The sequence below is a fragment of the Neofelis nebulosa genome, chromosome 2 (genome assembly GCF_028018385.1).
Source record: "Neofelis nebulosa isolate mNeoNeb1 chromosome 2, mNeoNeb1.pri, whole genome shotgun sequence".
Taxonomy (NCBI): domain Eukaryota; kingdom Metazoa; phylum Chordata; class Mammalia; order Carnivora; family Felidae; genus Neofelis; species Neofelis nebulosa.
Genome location: NC_080783.1, coordinates 201,435,775 through 201,459,187, shown reverse-complemented (window position 1 = coordinate 201,459,187; position 23,413 = coordinate 201,435,775). Strand labels below are relative to the sequence as shown.

Below are 23,413 nucleotides of genomic sequence, written 5' to 3'. Positions count from 1 at the left end.
CATTGTTCAAGAATGAACCATGAACACGGGTGCACAAACACCTATTTGAGTCCCTGCTTTCAATTCTTTCGGATACATACCTACAAGTGGGGTTGCGGGATCATACGGTAACTCTAGTTTTGATATTTTGAGAAAGAGGTGACTTTCCATTTAACCTCTGCTGAAAGGAGACGGCAGACTCAGCTGCTCTCCCCAAACCCGCAAGTTACGCAGAAGGTCTTGTGGGGTTTGGAAGGCGCAAAGCCTGACCCCTGCCCCCAGACTGAGCCCACTTCCTTCCCTCTGCTCGCCAGTCCCACAGGTGCTACAGTCCCTTCCCAGAGAGGACAGAAGCCTCTGACATACTGAGCAGGTGGTTTGCCTCCATCCGGTCCCAGTTAGGAAATACCGGGGCAAAAAGCTCTCTGGGCTCAAACCCACTTCCCCAGGGTAGCGGTCGATGGTTTCACTTTCTGGTCTGTTCCTTCCCCAGCTTTCCCCCAGCTTGGGACCTGGCCAGTTCCCAGGCCTGAGGAACTCCTGCCGGCGTTGCTCAGCTCCCTTCTCCTCTCCTCCCTTCCCCCTCTCCCTTCTAGCCTCTTCTTTACCTCCCCTCTCCTCTATTTTCTCTCCTCTCCCTTCCCCTCCTCTGTCGCCCCCTTCGTCCTCTCCTCTCCCTCCTCCTCCTTTTCTCTCCACCCCTCATCCCTCCCACCTTTCCCACCCCCTGCCCCTCCTTACCTTCCTTCCCACCCTGGAGGTTGTGAAACTTCCTTTGCCCCCTGCTTCATAAGGTCAAGAAGACAAGGCTTGAAGTGTACTTTTTCATCACACCTGAGTATGACTCAACCCTTCAAAGCTTCACAACCAGCCGCCGCTCTCCTCATTGAGGATATACGGATATCGAATATCTTTTTCCGGAAGTGACTCCCCCACCCTTGTGGAAATCTGCAAAAGGGGGGGCCTCCCCCCCAGGTGGGCCTCCACAGTGGCCTCAGGGAATCCTTGGCAGGGAGCTGTTCATATTATCCTTATAAACCAAGTTCTAGAAATTCTAGAAAACATGGGGCGCCTGGGTGGCTCAGTCGGTTTAGCATCTGACTCTTGGTTTCAGCTCAGGCGCTCTGTGCTGACAGTGCAGGATTCTCTCTCTCCCTCTCTCTCTCTCTCTCTCTCTCTGCCCCTCCCCAGCTCACTCTCCCTGTCTCTCAAAACAAATTAAAAAACTTAAAAATTTTTTGTTTTAAATCTAGAAAACAGGGAAAAGACGACAGATTGCCCTTCAAGTCCCTGGGGTTCCCAGTGCCGTTGAGCGGTTCTGGTTTCGTCTGTGAGTTTTGGGCTCTTGTCTCCGCTGAGCCACTGGAGCATGACCGCTTCGGAGCCTACGGGTGGCTGTGTATCTGTGCAGGTGGGTGCCCTTGACGCTTGGGGCTTGTGAGAGGGTCACCTCAGAGCAGCCATCGGGTCCATAGCACCAAATGCCTCCCGACTGCTGGCTTGTTTTCCACCAGCCCCCCTTGGCCAACGTGCAAGGCTGGTGGGCAGGAGGGGACAGCAGGATGTTGTAACAACCCCCGCCCGGTGCTGCGTTCCCCTCCTGCCCCTGTATAGGGCCGAGTGGTACCAAGTCCAAGGGCGTCTGGTGCCAGCACGGCCGACAGGGCCCAGCCCCCCCACCCCCAATCACCCTCAATTTCCCTGCTACGGTGACCACACTATCGTCACTATCTATGGCTATCAGATGCAGAAAACTGTGAGAGACTTGTGGCAGAAATGAGGAACTCCGGGTTCTGGGGGGTGGCAGGCCCCTCCTCAGGCCTCCTCCTCACGACTTCTCACCTCCTTGCCTCTCCCACCTCTCCCCACCACACTCCTGAGGAGTCAGAGACTGGGCTGGAGCTCCCAGGCTGGGAAAAAGTGCAAAGAGCTGGGGCCATGGCTCCTGCAGGCCTGGTTTCCAATTCTGGTTCCTCCGTTTGTATGTTGAGTGACAGCAAGAAGGACAGTTCCCCACTTAGACTCTCATTTACTTTGTGGCTCAGTTGGTTAATCACCCAACTTCGGCTCAGGTCATGATCTCATGCTTCATGGGTTCGCGCCCCCCCATTGGGTCTGTGCTGACAGCTCAGAGCCTGGAGCCTGCTTTGGATCCTGTGTCTCCCTCTCTCTCTGCCCCTCCCCTGCTCACGCTCTGTCTCTCAAAAATAAATTTAAAAAAAAATTTTTTTTTAATTAAAACAAAAAAAAGGAATCTCATTTTCCTAATCTGGAAAGCAGATTATCAAGAGAAGTAAATGAGATATGAGATCCCTGATAAATTTCAGGGGCACAGGAAGCCCTCGGGAAGCAATCATAGTAACAGATATTGAGCACTTGACATGGGCCATGTGCCCATCACACTATCATTTCCACCAACATCTTGCCCCTGCCAGCGCCTATGGTACAGAGGGGACCGAGGCTCAGAGATGTTAAGGAATTAGCCCAAGGTCACACAGCCATGAAGAGGTGGAGCCAGGCTTTGAGCCCAGCTCTGTTTGCAAAGCCCATCTTTTCATTCTTCATCCTCTGATGCATTTCTAGGCCAAACTGGGCTGAGCAAAAATTTGTCAGAGACCTGCTTTGTCTGGTGAAATACACGGGGAAGAGATGAAAAACTGCCATTTTCTCTGGCCTGCAGCAGAAACCCAGCGGGAGGGGGTTAAAATCCCAGCTTTCCCCCAGGGTGCCTGGCTGGTTCAGTGGAAGAGCACACAACTCTTGATCTCAAGGTTGTGAGTCTGAGCCCCACGTTGGGTGTAGAGATTACTTCAATGAATCGATAAAAACTCAAAACAAAAAAAATCCTAACTTCCCCACTTTTTCGTTGCCTGATCTCAGGCAGTGCTTTTCTGAGCCTCAGTTTCCTGACCTGTGAAGTGGGAATGTTTGTCTTGCTTGCTTGTAGGGAGGATTAAGCGAGCCTATGTTTGCAGTGAGCCTGCTCAGGGTGGGTGCCCACAGGATCACACCTGCCAGTGTTTCTGGAAACATAGACATGCCCCCTCTGTCCCATCTCCTCTACTTAGCATACCCTCCCCCTGGGCCCATGACCCCTGGGCCCTTGCATACCTCTGTGTGCCACTCCTCTCAGCCCTTGCAAGGGTCCTTCTCCCTTTTCTTATTGGGTCCATTGGAGGCTCAGCAACCTTTCAACATGACTGAAACCCACCCTCAGAGGCTGTAAACACAAGCATACCATTCGACTCAGAAATTCCACTTCAGGGATTCTATCTCAAGGAGACATTTTCCACCCATTCATTCAGTGAGTCATTAGCCATAGTGATTTATTGAGCACCTACTGTTTGCCAGGCCCTGTGATATGCTGGGGTTACAATGGGGAGCAAAGTCGACTGGTACTCCAACCTCTGACCACTAGAAGTCAACTGTCTTTCTTTAAAAAAAAAAACAAAAACAAGTTCTAGATTTAAAAAGAAATTTTATTTAAAGTGGGTTCCACACCCAATGTGGGGCTCGAACTCATGACCCCAAGATTAAGAGTCACATGCTTTACCAATTGAACCAGCCGAGTGCTCCAAGAAGCCAACTAATTGCTGAGGAGACCTTAAACAATTACACAGATAAATATATAATGAAAATTGTAATGGCAAGGCAGTGTTTCAACACGTTGGTTGCAGTAGGCTTTTGCCCCCTAATTTGGTAAGTCCACTTCTGCGCCCAGGAAACTGGAAAAAGACAAAGGCAAAGTGAAAGGGGGGATTTTAAAAGTTTCTGTGGAGCAGTATCCCTCAGGAGCTTCCCCTTGAAGGTCACGGCTGGACCTGACTTCAGCCGGTCATGGGATGGGCAGCAGTTTCTGGGCAGCAGTGTCTGGAAACGTTTATGCAAAGAAAGAAAAAGACAAACAGAAATAATAGACAACCCAGTGGCGAGGAGTCCCCTGTGACCAGATCGCGGGTTCTAAACGCCCTTCTCCAATAAAAGGAACCCTTTCAGGAAAAGCAAAAATGGCTGCCTGCAGGGCTGAGGCAGAAAAAAGATAAGATGGGCCTCCAAGCATTTTGTAGCACCAGGCAGTGAGAAGTGCTCAGAAAGCGGGAACAAGGGACGGGCAGAGGGACCCAGGAGCCATCCCGATGGCACTCCCAAAGCAGGAATAATTTGGGCAACAAAATAATGTAGATTAGATTAGAAGTCAAAGTATAAATATCCATGGGTCCATACTGACATACATAATTGAATAATTAATTAATTGGGGTGAAGGGACATATCTTTCTGACAGAGGAATCCCAAGTCATTTATTTGGATGTTCCTTGCTCTGGGAAGCGGGGCTTCGCTTCCCCTGAGGGTGGGCTGCGCTTGGCTTAGCGACATGTTTCCAAAGAACAGAGTATGGAGAGGGGAAAATAGCAACTTTATAGTGGAGAAACCTGGAAACACCGCCTTCACTAAGCCATTGAGGTTAACATCACAGTGAAAAGTCCTGTGCGCTTGTCATGTGTCCGCATCCCCAGAGGCTGTGATGAGAAGAGTTTTTCACCTTGGTAGTATCCTCCCCACAAACCCATAACCCCAGTCTAGTCATGAGGAAAACATCAGGAAAAAAAAAAAAAACCAACCAAAAAACTGAGGGACAGGGGTGCCTGGGTGGCTCAGTCGGTTAAGCGTCTGACTTCGGCTCAGGTCATGATCTCGCGGTCTGTGAGTTCAAGCCCCGCGTCGGGCTCTGTGCTGACGGCTCAGAGCCTGGAGCCTGCTTCGCATTCTGTGTCTTCCTCTCTCTCTGACCCTCCCCCGTTCATGCTCTGTCTCTCTCTGTCTCAAAAATAAATAAACGTTAAAAAAAAAAAAAACAACTGAGGGACATTCGACAAAATACTCCACCAGTTCTCCTCAAGACTGACAAGGTTACAAGAACAACAAGGGAAGGCTGAGAAAGCGTCACAGACAGGATGCGATTCTGGAACAGAAAGAAGACATTGGAGAAAAGGCAGATAAAATCCAAACGCAGCCTACGATTTTGTTAACATTAATGTGGCAATGGTGGTTTCTTAGTTTTGACAGATGCACCTTGGTAATGTGAAGTGGTAACATTAGGGGAATTTAAAACTGGCTGAGGGATATATGGGAAATCTATTTTTTTTCCACTTTAGTGTAAATTACAAAGATTTTTTTAAAAACCTGCACACAAACAATAGAGTAGAAACACAGCAAAGGGTTAATAGCAAGTATATTTGGATAGTGGGAAAGAATAATTAGGGTTTATTCCTTGTATGATATTTGTTTATTTTGGAAGTTTTATTTATTTAAGTGATCCCGCACCCTACATGGGGCTCCAGCTCACCACCCAGAGACCAAGAGTCACAAGCTCCTCCGACTGAGCCAACCAAACGCCCCTACACCTTTTATTTTAAACTGTTATTTCTTTTTTCTTTCTCTTTCTCTTTTTCTTTTAATTTTTTAAATTTTATTTGTTTTTGAGAGAGAGAGAGCGAGCAGGGGAGGGGCAGAGAGAGAGAGAGAGACACTGAATCCGAAGCAGGCCCTGGGCTCTGAGCTGTCAGCACTGACTGAGCCCCCAGAGGGAGGCCCCAATTTCCCTCTTTTTATAATTTATTTATTTATATTTGAGACAGGGCGAAAGCGAGTGGGGGAGGGGCAGAGAGAGAGAGAGAGAGAGAGAAGGAGAAAGAGAGAATCCCAAGCAGGCTCTGTGCTCTCAGCCTAGAGCCGGTTGCCTGGGGAACTCACAAAGTGAATTCATGACCTAAGCTGAAATCAAGAGTCACATGCTTAACCCACTGAACCACCCAGGTGCCCCATAAACTTTTATTATTTCTTATTAGAAGTCTGCTATTTTATAGCAACAAAAAGTGAAATAAAGTCTAGTTTGCTCTCCAGTTTCAGCGCACACACACACACACACACACACACACAAAGTATTTTGCGCGGTATCTAAATGATCTCATTTAACCTGTACCACCAGCTAAGAAAAGATTCTTTCCTCTATTTTACAGATGAGGAAACTGAAACTCAGAAGTCGGTGATTCGCTTAAAGTTATATATACCAAGCAAGTGGGCTCTCTCCTAAGCAGATTTCTCTCTAGCCCAAGGAAGAATTTTTTTTTTTTTTTTAACATTTATTTATCTTTGAGAGACAGAGACAGAGTGCAAGTCGGGGAGGGGCAGAAAGAGAGGGAGACACAGAATCCGAAGTAGGCTGCAGGCTCTGATGCGGGGCTCGAACCCATGAACCGTGAGTTCATGACCTGAGCTGACGTCAGACGCTCAACCAATTGAGCCACCCAGGTGCCCCTCAAGGAAGAATTTTTAACTGTAATGTTAGGGGGGGGTATGAGTGCCTTGGAAAGGTGGTGAGTTCCCCACCAGTGAAGGGACCCCGTGAGTGTCCCCGACAGGAGTCCAGGGAAACTGACACTGTATCTTTCTCCTTAGACCCAAAGGGCAGGGCTGCGCCTCTCCTGAGAAACCCAGAACTGGGGCGCCTGGGTGGCTCAGTCGGTTAAGCAACTGACTGGCTCCGGTCATGATCTCAGGGTTCGTGAGTTCAAGCCCCACATCAGTCTCTGTGCTGCCAGCTCGGAGCCTGGAGCCTGCTTCAGATGCTATGTCTCCTTCTCTCTGCCCCTCCTCCACTTGTGCTCTCTTTCTCTCTCAAAAATAAATAAAATGTAAGAAAATTAAAAAAAAAAAAAAAAAAAAGGGAAAGAAACCCAGAACTGCAGCAGGCTGGCCACATTTCCTCCTTCTAACTGGGAGGGCGGCGCGGGTAGGTGGGGGCGGGGGCGTCGGGGGCTTCTCCATCTTCCCCCCTCCCCCCTCCACCGTGGGATACATCACAGACAACGGGGCGGGGGGATGGGGAAGTGGGGCGTGGGAACCAGCTGTCCTTTAGTCGGAGCCTCCAGGTGTCAGGCCTGATCTGCACTTTCGACGTCGCGCCCCCAGTGTGAGACGCAGGAACGCAGGCCACTGCAGGGGTGAGGAGGCCGAGGCCCGCGGAGGGCTCCGGCCGGCCGGGTCCCCACGCCCCGCAGCCGAGCGGCTCCGCCCACAGGGGCCAGGCAGGGGGCAGGGCAGGGCTGCAGGGCCGAGAGGCGGCCACTCAGGAGGCGTCCAGCGAGCCGCGAGGACCATGGAGCCGGTGTCCCTGCAGGACTTCGTTTGCGCCCTGGACCCCGCCTCCCTCCCGCGTGTGCTGCGAGTCTGCTCGGGGGTCTACTTCCAGGGTGAGTGAGGGGCCGGCACCCCTCCGGCCCCCCGCCCCCGCCGCTGCCCGGCTCTCGCTGGGTGTGGGGCAGGGGCGCCGCCCCGGGCGGCAGAAACCCGGGAAACCCAGCCACGCTGCCACTGCCCAAGTCCGAGTGTACCCAACCTCTCCGGGCCTCGGTTTTTGCTTTCGTGGAACGGGGGGGCGCTGACTGCCCCGCAGGGTGATGAGAAGTCACCGGCCTTACACACTCGGGTGGGTGGAACCGAGCCAGGCGGGGGGGTGGAACCGCGGTGCGCACCGGCGGAGGTCTGGCGGTGGGGAAGCCGAAAGTCAGGGCTCGAACCGGGTCAGGCTTCCCGCGCACCCTCCCACTCCTCCCCCTTGACGCCCGTCTACGCGCCTCCGTTCGGTCCCTCCAGCCCACCTTGGCCCTCGGCTTTGCAGCCTGATCTGATCAGCAATTCAGTTCTCGGCTTGAATGGCTCCTCCCCCCCCCCCCCCCCGGCAGCCTCCCCCGCTCTCTGCTCCTCGCGGAACTTGCACACGTGCCCACCTGGTTCCCAGGGATGGGTGCACCGCGGGGGCTCAGTCACTAGTGACAGCCGAAGGAGCGAGAGGGGCGGGGTTGACTGGCGGCGGAGGGGAGAGGCAGCTGCTCCGAGGTGGTGGGGGGAGCCGCGGGCAGAGTGGGGGCAGCGGAGGTGCAGAGAGAGGGAACTTGGCGACTGGTTGGGGGGGGGGGGGTCCTTCCTTAGAAAGCAAACTAGTGCAAGGGTGCCTGGCCACATCTGTTCCCTCTTTCTGGTCACCTGCGCGGCACAGCAGCTCCCGGTGAAGTGTTCCGAGGCCACCCCGGGGGAGGGCAGCACCCGCCGCCACACCCTGGTCCCCTTGGGAATCTGGCAGATGCGGGTTCAGACGCCGACTGGCCTCCTCTGGGGGCTCCCTGCCGGCGCCTCCGGCTGTTTGCGCTCCTCCCGATGTCCCCTGACCACGGCGTGTCGCAAAGCCTGTTTCCTCATCCTGCCAGACCCGGGGCGCGGGAAGTGGCGGAAGTCCGGGTGACAGAAGAACCAGGGAGGAGGCCAGGTAGTGGGAGAAAAAAAAAAAAAAGCTGTTTTTTAATGTTTATTTATTTTTGAGAGACAGAGCGTGAGTGGGGGGAGGGGGGGACAGAGAGAGAGGGAGACACAGAATCCGAAGCAGGCTCCAGGCTCCTAGCTGTCAGCACAGAGCCCTACAGGGGCGGAAGAACCCACAGACAGGGAGATCATGACTTGAGCCAAAGTCTGCCCCTCAACCAACCGAGCCACCCAGGTGCCCACGAAGGGCAGGGAGGGGGGGCGGGGGGAGAAGCAGGGCTCATCTGAAGTGCGGCTTGTGTTTTCACTGAGGCAGGATTCAAAGTCACGAATGGTGAGATCGTGACCTGAGCCAAAGTCAGATGCTTAACCTACTGAGCCACCCAGACACCCGTAAGCTTTTTTTTTAAATGTTTATTTATTTGAGAGAGGGGGGGGGGGGCGCACAGAGGATTCCAAGCAGGTTGCACACTGACAGCAGAGAGTCTGATGCGGGGCTTGAACTCATGGGCCGTGAGATCATGACCTAAGTTGAAAGGGGCCGCTTAACCACTGAGCCGCCTAGGCACCCCTCTCCTGTGCTTCCTTTAAAAACAACTCATCTTGGGGCGCCTGGGTGGCGCAGTCGGTTAAGCGTCCGACTTCAGCCAGGTCACGATCTCGCGGTCCGTGAGTTCGAGCCCCGCATCAGGCTCTGGGCCGATGGCTCGGAGCCTGGAGCCTGTTTCCGATTCTGTGTCTCCCTCTCTCTCTGACCCTCCCCCGTTCATGCTCTGTCTCTCTCTGTCCCAAAAATAAATAAAAAACGTTGGAAAAAAAAAATAAAAAAAAAATAAATAAAAACAACTCATCTGAAGAAGAAAGCACCAGCGTGGCTGTTAGCCGGGTGTGTGTGTGACCTCCAGGCAGTCACTGAACTTCTGGGGTCTGACTTTGTAGCTGTACCATAGGGATTAGGACTTCCTGCGTTAGTTCCTTGCTCAAGACTTCAACACGTGCTTAGAGGCTGGGCCTGTGCCGGCTGCAGCGACCCTGAGATGGATCAGTCCTGCCTTGCCTGTGAGCTCAGTTTAGGAGGCATGGGGAGGTGCAGAAGGCTAGAGAAGAGTGCCGCGGAGGGGTGCATCCAGCACTGAAAGAAGGCAAAGGTAGGGTTCGTGCTGCCTGAGTACCGCCGAAGCAGGGGCCCTTCGATAGGGAAAGACAGGGAAGGCCGCCCCGGGCAGCTGGAACATGTACAGACCTGTGGCAGAGCCGAGCCTGTTGGAGAACAGGGCACAACCCACCCAGCACTTGGCCCTTACTGCACCGGGACACTGAGTCAGTTTCTCCACAGGCTCCATCTACGAGATCTCTGGGAATGAGTGCTGCCTCTCCACAGGGGACCTGATCAAAGTCACCCAGGTTTGCCTCCAGAGGGTGGTCTGCGAGAACCCAGGAACCGGCCAGACCATTGAAATCGCCCCCACCTTCCGCGGTAAGGCAGCTCTCTGCCACCCCCCCTCCCACCCCCAGGGCACTGGCCCCTCCGGGCACACCCGTGGGCTCACCGACCCCAGCTTGCACTCCTGCCTCTCTAGTTTGGCACATGTGCTCCCACATCCTCCACTACCCTGCCCCGAGGCCTGGGATGTCCTCCAGGTGGTCCCACAATGCCCTTAGCCCGGCGTGGCTGCATCCTCTCCACACCCATCTTTCTGATCACCTCTGCCTCTCGGCTGGGACTTTCTTTGTTCCAGGTCTTTGTCCATGTGCTTGTCCCTGTGTTGGCTCATTCACTCACCAGACATTTACTGACACTTGTGTGCCACGCCCTGTGCTAGGGGCTGGGGCGTGGGGCTCTGGATGGACGAGTGTAGCCTTCTGCAGCCTGGAGCTTCCAGGATGGCCGTGAGAGGAGGGGAAGAGTAGAAGCAGACACCAGTTCACAGAGGGCTCCTGGCAGAAGTAGCCCGCCTCAGGGGTCTGTGCAGGCTTCCTGGAGGAGGTGGCTCCCGAGTTGGAGGAAGGATCCCCAGAGGGAGTAACAATAGGGAGTAGCAAGTGTGTATCTGGTTACTACGTAGCCTGGTTGCTGCAGGAGGCGTGTGGCACAGTGGACCATGGCCGGACCGGATGCTGAAACTAACAGCCTGGATGGGAATCCCATCTCTGCTGGCAAATAGCTGTGGTCTTGGCCAGTTCTTGGGACCTCTCTGTGCCTCAGCTTACTCCTCTCTAACAGGGTAATCAGACTTGACATGAGGATTCAGAGTTGCCATGCAGGAAGTACTCAGCACAGGGCGTGGCCCAGAGCTGTACCTTAACACATATTACTATATATGTATGTGTACATATATATTTTCCTGAACCATGAGAGTGAAATACAGACATGATAACCCTTTACATCTAAATATTACTGGGTGGGAGAGAGGGGAAAGTGGATGATGGGCATGGAGGAGGGCGCCTGTTGGGATGAGCACTGGGTGTTGTATGGAAATCAATTTGACAATAAATTTCATATTAAAAAAATAAAAAAAATATATTACTCCTAATATTTACTAATATTACTCCTAAGTACAAGGACATTTGTTCACAAAGCTATAGTTCAATGATCAAATTCAATAAATTTAATATTGATAGAATACTACTGTCTAACCTACTCTATTCAAATTTCACCAAAAGCCCCTAATGTCCTTCATAGTGTTTCCCCTTGATCCAGAAGCCAAACACAGATCACATACTGATTTATTTAAAAAAAATTTTTTTTAAGTGTTTATTTTTGAGAGAGAGAAAGAGACACAGAGTGTGAGCAGGGGAGGGGCAGAGAAAGAGGGAGACACAGAATCAGAAGCAGGCTCCAGGCTCTGAGCGGTCAGCACAGAGCCCAACACAGGGCTCGAACTCATGAGCTGTGAGCTGAAGTCGGACGCTTAATAGACTGAGCCACCCAGGAGTCCCACATACTGATTTCTTAATCTCCTTCAGGCTGGAACAATTTTTCTTTTCTTCTTCTTCTTCTTCTTCTTCTTCTTCTTCTTCTTCTTCTTCTTTTTGAGAGTGCGAGAGTGAGTGAGCAGGGGAGGGGCAAAGAGAGAGAGGGGGACTGAGGTTCCGAAACAGGCTCTGTGCTGACAGCAGACAGCCTGACGCAGGGCTTGAACTCACGAACTGGAGATCGTGGCCTGAACCAAAGTCAGACACAACCGACTGAGCCACCCAGGTGCCCTCAGGCTGGAACAATTCTTCAGCGTCTATCTCGACATCAACAGTTTTGAAGAGTCTGGATCAGTACCTATGCAGAATGTCCTGCAGTCTGGGTTTGTGTGATGTTGCACTGATTCAATTTGTGTTGGGTGTTTTAGGCAGGAAAACTCTGGAAATGATGTTATGTCTGGATGTGGGGTGTTTCAGGCTGGTCCAGTGGCAGGAGAGTGGATGGGGTCCGGGGAAGGAGTAGATGGGGAAGGACAGTCGGGTCACTAGAATTGGCAGACAAGATGTGAGGTGAAGAAGGGTGGTCAGAGGTCGTTTGGCCAGTAGCTCCTGGGTTTCTACTTTGGGAGAGAGGGACAGTGTCACTGCTGCAGCATGGGGTGACAGGTGCTGGATGTAGGGGACTGGAGCAGTGGTGAGGAATATGGAAGCAAAGTTGGCAAAGTTAGAGGCAGGTACGATTCAGGAGGTGGACAATTGTGGCCGTTGTCCTTGTCTTTTGAGAAACACATTCCTGTTCTGTCTCTGGTGCCAATCCCTCCGAGTTCTTGCCTGTCTGTGTAAGAAGGAACTGTCCCCATCTCTACCCTTCACTGTCCCTTCATACATGGCCAGTTGCTGCCTCTTGTCCCTCGCCCTGCAGCCTGGATGTCCAGATGCTTGGTGCTTGCATTCAGGGGACTCTGACTGGGTTCTCTGGGGAAGACCGGGGCCTGGTGTGTGTGGCCCTGCGCCCATCAAAGGCCTGTCCCACCTTGACACCCTCTGCTGTGCCCCACAGGCCACTTCAGCCCCCTCACCGGCCCCCAGAGCTACGGAACCCTGAATGAGCTGCTGTCTGCTGCAACCCAGCACTCCAAGAAGCTGCCCATTTGCTTCATGTCGACCCACAGAATCACCACAGAGGCCAGGGTGGTGCCTGAGGACCAGCCCCTCCTGCTTGAGGCTGTGGAAATACACCACGGGGCCAACTACGCCCGCTGTGTGCTAGACACTGAAGCCCAGCAGTTCGTTCTGCACCTGCCCCTGTCCCAGAAGGGGCCCTTCTGGGAATGGGAGCCCGGTGCCCCTCGGCCCCTGCTCCAGGCTCTGCAGGACTCAGCCCTGAAGGACCTCCTCTTCACCTGCCCCACCCTCCCCTGGCACTCCCTGATCCTGAGGCCCCAGTATGAGGTCCAAGCCATCATGCACAGTGAGTTGCCCGGGCAGCTGGGGGGAGGCCTGGTGGAGTGAGAGACGGGGCCCTGGGAAGCTGCTGAGATGGGACGTGCCCCACCTCCCTGATCCCTGTGGTTGGCTAGGGATTTCCCCAGGTGGCTTGCCCAGAACATACAATATAAAAGAATGAAGATTCCCCAACAGCGGGAAGTTAGGTGTAAAAGGAGACAGGAAGATGAAGGAAATTAAGAGTGAGGTCCCACTCTTCTTACTTTTATAAAATTCGGCAAAAGTCGGACTGTGAGCTTGCCAGCAACTAGGACAAAGCAACAGTGTTACAGAGTGAAACCTGGACCATTTGTTCAGGAGACGCAGATTTTCCTGCCACTGGGGAGAATAGGATTGTTCCTGAAGGCCCTTCTGTCCGGGAGATAAGGGCACTGGGTGAATCCCCAGCTGTTTCATAGGCTATTTTGCAGGACAGGCTGGAGGCAGGTGCAGCGCGGGGCTGGTGAAGCAGAGGCAGAACCTGGCCAGGTCTGCCAGAGCGGAGGCCGAGCTGGAGCAGCGGGGGAAGGGGTGCCCTGGGGCCTCTTCCCTGGAGGACAGAGTCTGAGGTTACCTAAGGAGCAGTTGGTCAGGGTTGCTGGTGCACTACAGAGCCAAGTGGGGATTCTTTATTTTGATTTTTAAAAAATCTTTGAAAACTACTTTATTAGGGGAGAATGTACAACATACATATACGAGGAGGGGGTAATGTAACAAACCTCCTTGACCCCATCACCTGACGTCACAACTATCAACTTATGACCCATTTCTCCCATTTCATCTCTCTCCACCACACACCTGATTATTTCAAAACAAACCCCATGGATTCTATTTCTTTTTTTTTAAATCTTAATTTTTTTCTTCACGTTTATTTACTTATTTTGCGAGAGAGAGAGAGAGAGACAGAGCACAAGCAGGGAAGGGACAGAGAATCCTTAGTAGGCTCTGCGTGTTGTCAGCGCAAAGCCAACATGGGGCTTGATCTCACGACCCTGGAAATCATGACCTGAGCCGCTTAACCAACTGAGCCACCCAGGTGCCCCTCCTGTCATTTCTTTTCTAAATACTTCAGTGTGTCTCTTTTATTTTTTTTATTTTTATATATTTTTATGTTTATTTTTTTTATTTTATTAAAAAAATTTGTTTTATTGTTTTTATTTATTTTTGAGACAGAGAGAGACAGAGCATGAGCAGGGGAGAGGCAGAGAAAGAGAGGGAGACACAGAATCTGAAGCAGGCTCCAGGCTCCGAGCTGTCAGCACAGAGCCTGATGCGGGGCTTGAACTCATGGAGTGCGAGATCATGACCTGAGCCGAAGTCAGACGCCCAACCGACTGAGCCACCCAAGCGCCCCCTAAGTTTATTTTTTTGAGAGAGAGAGAGAGAGAGAGAGCATGAGTGGTGGAGGGGCACAGAGAGGGAGACAGAACCCGAAGCAGGCTCCAGGCTCTGAGCTGTCAGCACAGAGCCCGAGGTGGGGCTCAACTCACGGACCGGACCGCGAGATCATGACCAGAGCCGAAGTCAGACGCTCAACCGACTGAGCCACCCAGGCACCCCCCGTGTGTCTCTTTTAAAAATAATTTTTTTAAACAAATAATACCATCATCACACTAAAAAAGTTCACAATAACTCCTAATACCACTACTTGGTGTTTGAATTTCCTCTACTGTCTCATATATGTATATATATATTTTTACAATTTCTTCACAACGGGATCCGGAGAAGATTCGCAACCTTGCTGTTGATTGTTAGCTCTTTTAAATCTCTATTAATCTATAGGGTCACCTTTCTTATTTTTCTTATAATTTATCTGTTGACAGGAGTAAGCCCTTTGTCCTGTAGCGTCGCTCACATTTTAGATTTTGTTGCCAGGATCCTCGTGATGGTGCCAGGATGCTTCTCTGTCTCCTGTATTTCCTGTCGTGTTGAGCCCTTGGCCGCCCCCAGGTTCGATGGCCTGCCGGGAGGCCTCATGGCACTTGACATATAGTTGTACTCACAGCCATGATCTACTATAGTGAAAGGACACAGAGTCCTGTCCCGATGGAGTCACACAGGACACGCTGAATCCCTTCAGCACTGAATTGTGACGACACATGTATGGCACTGTCTACCAGGGAAGGTCATCAGACTCGAGGCCCAAGGTTTTTATCGGGGGCTGGTCACATAGGTACCCCCTGCTCAGCGCGTACCAAAATTCTAGACTTCTAGATAGAAAGCAGATGCTCAGCATAACAGGTTGTACAGTCTGAGGACAGGAAACCACCCTCACCAGTTAGAGGACGGTGCGAACACTTGCTAAATAAACCATGTTCCCAGACGCCAGCCAACGACCAACCTTGCAGGCAGGCTTTTCTAGGGATAGAAGCCTCCTCAGGCCAGCTGTTGGCTCTTTTCTGCACAGCTGTAAACAGGCACTTAGAGGCTTGACCAGACACAAGAGGCAGGTTCTCATTGCTGTGGGGCAAGGAGTCCCCACCTGGCTCTGTGTCACCAACCAAAGTTGCACCACCGACCTTGCCGTGTGGTGTAGGTCAAATACAACAGAGGGGCCAGCATTTGTGATGTGAGTGGCTGCCGCCGATGCCTGCCTAGGTCCATGACTTCCTGAGGAACTGCAATACTGATCTTAATCCTACTGTTCCTTCTTCATCTATTAGGAAACTGCTAGAAAGAGCTCCCATCCAACTCTTCAGTTAGTTTGTGCAATAGAGGCATTGTGTTTATGTACGTCGAGGTCCCAGGGCACCATTCTACCTCTGCCCTGGCCCACCTGGCCACGTTCTGCCTGTTTCACCCGCCCTGCTCTCCACGCTGCCTCCAGCCTGCCTGGAGAACAACCTAAGAAATGGCCTATACTTTGTTTACTAGTTTGTAAAATGAGCTGGCTCCCTAGCATTCTTCAAGGATGATTATTCAGGTGTTTTGTTTTGTTTTGTTTTGTTTTGAAGTCATCATGATGAACTCATGGATGAAAATGTTCAGGGTTCCAACCCCTTGGAATTATTCACGGATGCTCACATTATCTCGGCTTTGGCCCTCGAGAGCCTTTGTAGTTTGGCTCCTGGATCCTTTTGACACACACCTGCATTGTCTCAAATTGGTTTTTCTTGCTTTCTCGTATAAGATGCTCCGGACTCTTGCACATTTCCTCTCCAGGAAGTTCTCTCTTTCCCAGGGAGCCCTGGAATATTGTGGGAAATGACAGTAAATTAGCTCGACTGGCACAGAGCAAAAAAACTCCCGACACTGTGACCTGAGGCAAGTCACCGCCTAAGCTTCAGTGTCACCGTCTGGAAGACGAGAATATTCCCTCCTCCGTCTTCCACGCGGTGCGGCTCAGACACAGGGGATGAGCCAGTTTCCCGACTCTTAGAGGGCACCCCTTGAGTTTATAAACCTGGTGCTAATCAATGCCCAGGGAGTAAACAAGTTGCCAAGGTCATTAACTGGCATTTAAACTTTAAAAAATGCAATTAAAATTTAAAAAGTGGCTGAACTCATTGGATATTCGATGCTACTGATGAATTATCAAATAATTATCATCTAGATGTGGTAGTGGCATGGTGGTTTTTAGCTTCACTTCTTCTTTTGGAGATACACACTGAAAGGTCATAGATGGCATGATGCGATTATTCTGATTCAAAATAATCTAGCGGAGGGGAATAGATAGGGTGTGAATGAAAGATGATGGGCTGTGAATTAAATATTGATGCCGGGCGATGGGGGGTTCACTATACTATTCTACTTTTACAAATGTGTAAAAATTTCTATGATAGCTTTTGAAAAGAGATTGAAAGAAAAGAGTGAGCAAGGAGTCGAATACCACGGGGAAATGCTGGCAGAAAAGAACAGGAAAGAGGTCAGCCAGCCCAGACATTTTGCTGGGGGTGGAGGGGCACCACTGGGCTGGTGTGTGAAGCACCCCTGAGCTGAAATTGCCCTTTCCACAGTGCGCAGAACCATTGTCAAGATCCCCTCCACCCTGGAGGTCGACGTGGAAGACGTCACGGCCTCCTCTCAACACATCCACTTCATCCAACCGCTGCTGCTGAGTGAGGCCCTGGCCCGGGGGGTGCCCTTCCCTCTGACGACAGAGATCCTGGAAGTTCCAGAGGGGCCCCCTATCTTCCTCAGTCCGTGGGTAGCGTCCCTACAGAAAGGCCAGAGGCTCTGCATCCATGGCCTGGCCTCACCGCCCTGGCGGGTCCTGGTCTCGACTAAGGGCCGGAAGGCGCCCAGACACTTCATGGTCTCTGGGGCTTACCAGGGCAAGCTGCGGCGGCGGCCAAGAGAGTTCCCCACGGCCTATGACCTCCTGGGCGCTCTCCGGCCAGGCCAGCCACTCCGGGTAGTGGCCACAAAGGACTATGAGGGCGATGGGGTAGAGAGCCCTGGGTTCACTTCCCTGGCTGTGGGTGACAGGCTGGAGGTGTTGAGGTGTGGCCAGGCCCACGGCGCTGAAGGCAGAGACATAGATGTCTTGGTGTGTCAACGGCTGAGCGACCAGGCTGGAGAGGAGGAGGAAGACTATGAACAGATAGATGAAGACCAGATTCTGCTGCCCCTCTACTGCTCCAGTAGCTTCGTGGAGGAGATGAATGATGGCCGGCGCTACAGCCTGGCAGATCTGACTACCCAGTTTTCACTGCCCTGTGAAGTCAAGGTGGTAGTCAAGGACAGCAGCCACCCTGCTGACCCTCTGCCCTCCTTCCCGGGCCTGCGGCTGGAGGAGAAAATCATGGAACCCTTCTTGGTGGTCAGCCTTGACTCCAACCCTGCGATGTGCTTTGAGATCCCTCCCCGGTGGCTGGACCTGACTGTTGTGGAGGCTAAGGGCCGGCCGGGCCGGCCAGCCAGGCCTCTTCCTATAGCCACAGTGCAGGAGCTGGCAGATGCCTTCTACTACAGCCTTCGGAGGTTACCAGCCTTCGAGAGCCAACTCCCACCACCAAGACCCCCCAAAAGTGAGGGCCTCCGCGGGCAGAAGAAACAAACCAGCAAGGGAAAAGGCAGCCAGGTACCAATATACCAATATACCAAGGAGGGGGGCACCTGTCAGGATCATTGCAGGTCTTGCCATATTTGTCCAGCATCACATTTCTTTCAACTGTACAGAACTTGCAGTTTATATATACACTTACACGTTTTGTGGCTATTATTCGATCCTGACAATCCGATGCTGGTGGGATTATCCGTATTCGGCAGGTTAAGAAATTGAGGACTCAGAGACCCCGAGACTTGCCCAAAGTCCCAGTTAAAAAGAGGGAGGCCTAAACTGGAGCAGGAGCGTCCTGCCCCCAGGTTCACTGTGCTTCCCCTGCCGTCCCCTGTTCAGGCGTCGTCATCCACCACCTAAGCGGCGTCAGCAACCTTTCCCACCCCTCCCCACAGCTGTCAGAATGGCCCCCCACGCCCTTCCCCGGTCACCGACGGGCCTCTGCCCCCTCTCTTCTGAAACCTTCAGTGGTTCCCTATTTCCAGAGGGTAATGCCAACCCCTTAACATGGCATCCATGTCCTTTATAAGCTGATTTCAACCTCACCTTCCCGGGTCCATCTTCTACCACCTTCTCTGGTCCACGCTCAGGCACAGAGAAATTCCTGAGGCTTCTTCAGTAGGCCAGGATTCCTGCCTCAGCACTTTACTATTCCAGTCCTTTGGCTGGGAAATGTCCTTCCTCCTTTCAGTGGGCAAGGCTCAGCTCAGACTTCCTCTGGCAGTGACAGCCTTCCCTCTTCTGTATTCGTACTGCGGGCTGTACACAGCGTGGGTGGGCGGGACCACACCTAGTTTCCACTTGATTGGGAGAGGTCTGTGAGGGCTGGGACCTCACCCTTCGCCAGGCAGGCAGGCACTGCCAGTAAGTGTCGAACTGATCCAAAGGGAATCACAACAATGGGGAAGAACCAGGCGCGGAAGCAGAAAGACCAAGTTTACGGCTCCGTTTACTCACTCTGTGGCTTGCACTCCTTCTCTGAGTGTCCATTTTCTCACCAGGGAACCTGAGATACTATCACTCACAATGCTGGCTTCACAGCGGCTACCTGCCGGGTGTCTACTCGGTGGCAGACGCCATATTGCGCGTGACCCCAAATAGCTCTCATGACATCCCTCTGAGATGGGCACTGACCCCTCTTTCTACAGTTGAGAAGACAAGAGAGAGAGAGAGAGAGGTAAAGTAGTTGACCTGAGATCACAACCTAGCAAATGGCAGGATGGGGTTTGACACTGGGTCTGGCCACCCAGCCCGAGCACCTAACTACGGTGCTGTGCTGATAACAGATGATCTATATCAAAAGCACTTTATAGAGTGTAATAAGGTTACTGTCTTGGGACCTGGGGAGACTCCTATTTCGTACCGTGAGGGTAAGTGGTGGAGTAGCAGAGGAAGTTAGAAAGATGAATTCTGAGCAGTTTCGGCCCCACAAGAGGCTTGCATCTGTAGGGGAGGGAGGAGGGCAGTGGTTTTCTGATGGAACAAAGAATGGGCTGGGGCGTCTGAAACACAGGCCTTGCTGACAGTGCTGGAAACCCCGCAGTACAAAGAACTGAAACCTCAGTCCCAGCCTTCGCCCCTGTTGGAAGCGACTTTGGGCCCGGTCCCTGCTCCCTGCCTTTGATCCTGCAACTTTTCTGAGCATCAGTATACCCCACTGCTAATGAGGGGCCCTATACTGTTTGCCCTCCAAAGCACAGTGTGGTGGGAGGAGCGCCAGCTTTAGAAGCCACGGACATGGTTCTGGGTCTGAACCTTGGCTCAGCTTGCGATCCTGAGGTCTGACATGGTACACTCTCTCTGAGCCTGTTTCCCTCATGTGTTCATGGGGAATTCAAACAGCTATTCAGAGGGTCACCTGAGGATAAATGAGCAGGTATGCATATGGCATAAGGTAGGAGTCCCACAAAAGCCCTCTTCTCAGCTCTGGCACCTGTCCTGAGATTTTGTGCTTGTCCCCCCCCCCCCCCCCCCTTCAGCAGCAGATGTGAATCCTCTCTGTGGGGACACTCAGCGCACCCTATCTCTAGCCCCCAACCCTTCATCTCTCATCCTGGCCTGTCTCCTCTGCCTAAAAACAGTTCAGATATGCTAGCAGCAAAGACGCTTGGGGTCCCGAGAAGCCCTACCCTGAAAAGGAAGTCGAAGGGAGCAGAGGAAGTGACATTTGAAGGGAATTACATATCATGGACCCTGCTGACTTCTGCTTTTTCTCCCACTTAGTCTTCTCAAGTCTTAGAACTGCAGCAATGCCCCCTGCTCCTCAAACCCAGGATGAAGACACTGCCACAGAGTGCCAAGAACAGCTCAGATACATACAGCAAGGTTTCTGCCCACAAGAAGGGCCTCAGGGCCACTAAGTCCAACACGAAGTCTCCAGGTGAGTCCCTGCCAGCTCCTGCTCAGCCGTGTCCTTGCTTCTCCCCTCCCTACTCTGCTCCTCTGCTGCTGCTCTCACCTCTGCTGGTGTTGGCCTTCCCTGCGCATGAGCAGGCCTTTCCGCAGTCCCAGCCAGACAGGCTTCTAAGGGGTGGGCTGAGGCTGGGGTGGGGGGGGGGGGGTGTCTCTACTGTCCCCCTCTCAGGGGCTCAAGTCCTGGCAAGGAAAATGAGTTCATCCTCAAACATACTACCCTCCCCAAGGCATGCAGGGGGAGTATTTACACAGTATTCAGAAAGAATAAATTGTAGTTCCTGGTCTAGCAAGGACCTCAGAGCATCCACACCAACTCCTTCCCTGTCCAGTGCCCTAAAAAGGGGAAGGAACCTGCTTAAGGCCAAAGATCGCCACTGACTTGAACTCTTCTGCAGATGATGACGAACATGATTATGAAGAAGTACTTGAACAATTTCAGAATACCCTGTAGATGCCGGAGGAGCCCTGCTTCTTAACTGCTGCTTCTCAGGGAATCTGAGATACCAGCCAACCATTACAAGACCGTGGACAGGATCTCACTGAAATCAGACTACGGATGGCAAAGGACTCTGGGGGCCTGATCTGTAAAGGGATGGACATTGTACCAGCTTCCCTCCAGTTCTAGGCTCCTAGCACCTTGTACTCCCTCAGCCTCAGAGTTTTGGTACCCAGAGGAGCCAACTGGGTTCTACTCATTCCTGAGTCCCCAGCACCAGTGGTCTCACTGGTTGGTGCAGAAAGTAATCAGAGAACACCAAACTGGGCGGCGGTGGCACAGTGTTTCCTGCCTCTTGGTAAAGGGGACTCAATCCTGACCACACCGCACCAAGAGCCTTTTGTTATGTTTGCCACCCCCTCGTTGTTGGCCCACTCTTTCTCCTCTTCCCCCACCCAATTCTAATCCCCCGAGAGACCAGGACCCTCTCATCTCTGCAGTACACAGCACATGAGAGCTGCAGGTGACTATCCAAGATTTTTTCACTCGAAAACCATTGAATAAAGATGACATCTGGGCTTCTGGAAAAATGGTTAACAGGTATCATTTAGTTAAGTCGTGTGCCAGACCCTTTATAAACATGATCTAAATCCTTAACTCTCTAAGATAGACACCGGCCCGATTTTAAAGATCAGAATACAAGTTTGAGTGGTCAGGTGCTTTAGGAAGGAGATTAGTCATGAGCTGAGTTAGGACCCCAGCTCACCACCTATCAGCCGTGACTATGAGCAAGTTATTTTAACCTCCCTAAGCTTCAGTTTCTTCATATGTAAAATGAAACTAATAGTTTTCTACCTCACAAAATTGGTTTTTTTTTATTTTTTTTAACGTTTATTTATTTATTTATTTATTTATTTATTTTTTTAAATTTTTTTTTTTAATGTTTATTTATTTTTGAGACAGAGAGAGACAGCGCGTGAACAGGGGAGGGGCAGAGAGAGAGGGAGACAGAGAATCCGAAACAGGCTCCAGGCTCTGAGCTGTCAGCACAGAGCCCGACGCGGGGCTCGAACTCACAGACCACGAGATCATGACCTGAGCCGAAGTCAGACACTTAACCGACCGAGCCACCCAGGCGCCCCTAACGTTTATTTATTTTTGAGACAGAGAGGGAGGGAGCACGAACAGGGGAGGGTCAGAGAAAGAGGGAGACACAGAATCTGAAACAGGCTCCAGGCTCTGAGCTGTCAGCACAGAGCCTGATGTGGGGCTCGAACTCACGGACCGCGAGATCATGACCTGAGCCGAAGTCGGACGCTTAACCGACTGAGCCACCCAGGCGCCCCAATTGTTTTAAGGATTAAATGAAGTAATCTTGGTAAAGTTTTTTTTTTGTTTTTTTTTTTTAAGTTTATTTATTTTGAGAGAGAGAATCCCAAGCAGGCTCTGTGCTCATAGCACAGAGCCTGATGCAGGGCTCGAACCCATGAACCGTGAGATAATGACCTCGGCCAAAATCAAGAGTTGGTTGCTTAACTGACTGAGCAAGCTGGGTGCCCCTTGGTAAAGTATTTAGTGCAGTGCCTGGGACATAATAAATACTCAGTAAGAATGTTAATTATCCTTATTGTTGACCCAGATCACATAACTGTACCTGTCTCTAAAACCTATGTTCTTTTTTTAAATGTTATTTATTTTGAGAGAGAGAGAGAGAGGGAGAGAGAGAGAGAGAGAGAGAGTATGCATGAGCAGAAGAGGGACAGAGAGAATCCAAGCAGGCTCCATGCTGTCAGTACAGAGCCTGATGCAGGGCTCAAATTCACAAACCATGAGATCATGACCTGAGCCCAAACCAAGAAAGAGTCAGATGATTAACCAACTGAGCCATCCAGGCGCCCCTCTAAAACCTATGTTCTTTCCCTATTCCCACTGTCCCTAATCACAGAATTCATCTCAATGTATAAAATATACTAAGCTCTTAGACTCTGGAGATTGGTTGGAGAGCCTCACCATCCAGTGTAACAGAGATAAGGGAACAAATACAAACCTGGCTCTATGCAGAGACCAACTCAGCTTCCAAGGTCAGTCTAGGCCTGTTCCATGAGTTAAGACCACAGACCTCACTTCTGGAAGTGGTGGGGCTTTGGTTTCCTAGACTGATGCAGTCACAGAACTAAGCACCACGGACAGCAGGAGACAGGACACAGATAAAAAGGTGACCTGAGTCTCCAGCTGAGATGTGAGCTCCAAGAGTGTCAATATGCAGCCTGGATTCTAGGTACTGCACTTGAGTGTGTCCCTCCTGTGTCTGCTAACACTCCTTTGGGCTGTCCGGACCCATTGCACTTCCTATGGAAGCCTCCTGGCTTCCATACCCCAGCATGGAGCTCTCCAGATGACTACCAAGCAGCTAATACAGGCTGGTGGGTCAGTTCCCATGCCTTCCTGCAGAGACCATCTAAACTACACGGGACCCTGAGGAAGAGTGTGCTCTGGGACAAACAATAAGCAAGAACGTAAGAAAAAAAGTTCCTTCTTGGCACAGAACCCTTAGGACCAAGCCCACATGCAAAATTCACTTCCGTCTGCATTTAATTGCGGCACCAAATTGAGCAAGATCACAAAAGGGGGACAAAGAGGGCTACCCGTTCCTACATAATGGGATTTCTGAGTGGGCAAACACTGCAATGAGGAGAAAGAAAGCAATTTCACAGCTAGGAAAGATGAGGTTAAAAGGAAACCCTGTCTGGGGTGCCTGGGTGGCTCAGTCCATGAAGCGTCTGACTCTTGAGAGCAGCTCAGGTCATGATCTCGAGGTTGTGAGATCGAGCCCCGCATTGGGCTGTGCTGACAGCGCAGAAACT

At 51.7% G+C, this 23,413-nt stretch overlaps 1 protein-coding gene and 1 long non-coding RNA gene across 3 annotated transcripts; both read left to right on the top strand.

Moving 5' to 3' along the window:
- The first annotated feature begins 389 nt into the window (after positions 1 to 389).
- Positions 390 to 6,134, top strand: LOC131505173 (uncharacterized). The gene is made up of 3 exons (XR_009258295.1): positions 390 to 954; positions 1,233 to 1,390; positions 5,997 to 6,134. It is a non-coding gene; the product is annotated as an uncharacterized LOC131505173 (long non-coding RNA).
- Positions 6,135 to 6,944: 810 nt separating this feature from the next.
- On the top strand, positions 6,945 to 21,146 carry THEMIS2 (thymocyte selection associated family member 2). Of its 2 annotated transcripts, XM_058718428.1 has the most exons (6): positions 6,948 to 7,229; positions 9,632 to 9,772; positions 12,272 to 12,682; positions 16,653 to 17,719; positions 19,922 to 20,078; positions 20,509 to 21,146. In XM_058718428.1, exons 1-6 carry the CDS (start codon positions 7,136 to 7,138, stop codon positions 20,562 to 20,564), a joined length of 1,926 nt encoding a protein of 641 aa, XP_058574411.1. In that variant the 5' UTR covers positions 6,948 to 7,135; the 3' UTR covers positions 20,565 to 21,146. The 2 variants fall into 2 exon arrangements, with proteins under 2 accessions (XP_058574412.1, XP_058574411.1); XM_058718429.1 differs by lacking the exon at positions 16,653 to 17,719 and having other exon boundaries at positions 6,945 to 7,229.
- Positions 21,147 to 23,413: the final 2,267 nt, after the last annotated feature.

Bases quoted from the DNA above. Each gene is read 5' to 3' on its own strand.
- THEMIS2 (XM_058718428.1), top strand. From the start codon at position 7,136: ATGGAGCCGGTGTCCCTGCAGGACTTCGTTTGCGCCCTGGACCCCGCC. The intron at 7,230-9,631 runs GTGAGTGAGGGG...GTTTCTCCACAG, and splicing joins CTCGGGGGTCTACTTCCAGG to GCTCCATCTACGAGATCTCT. The intron at 9,773-12,271 runs GTAAGGCAGCTC...TGTGCCCCACAG, and splicing joins AATCGCCCCCACCTTCCGCG to GCCACTTCAGCCCCCTCACC.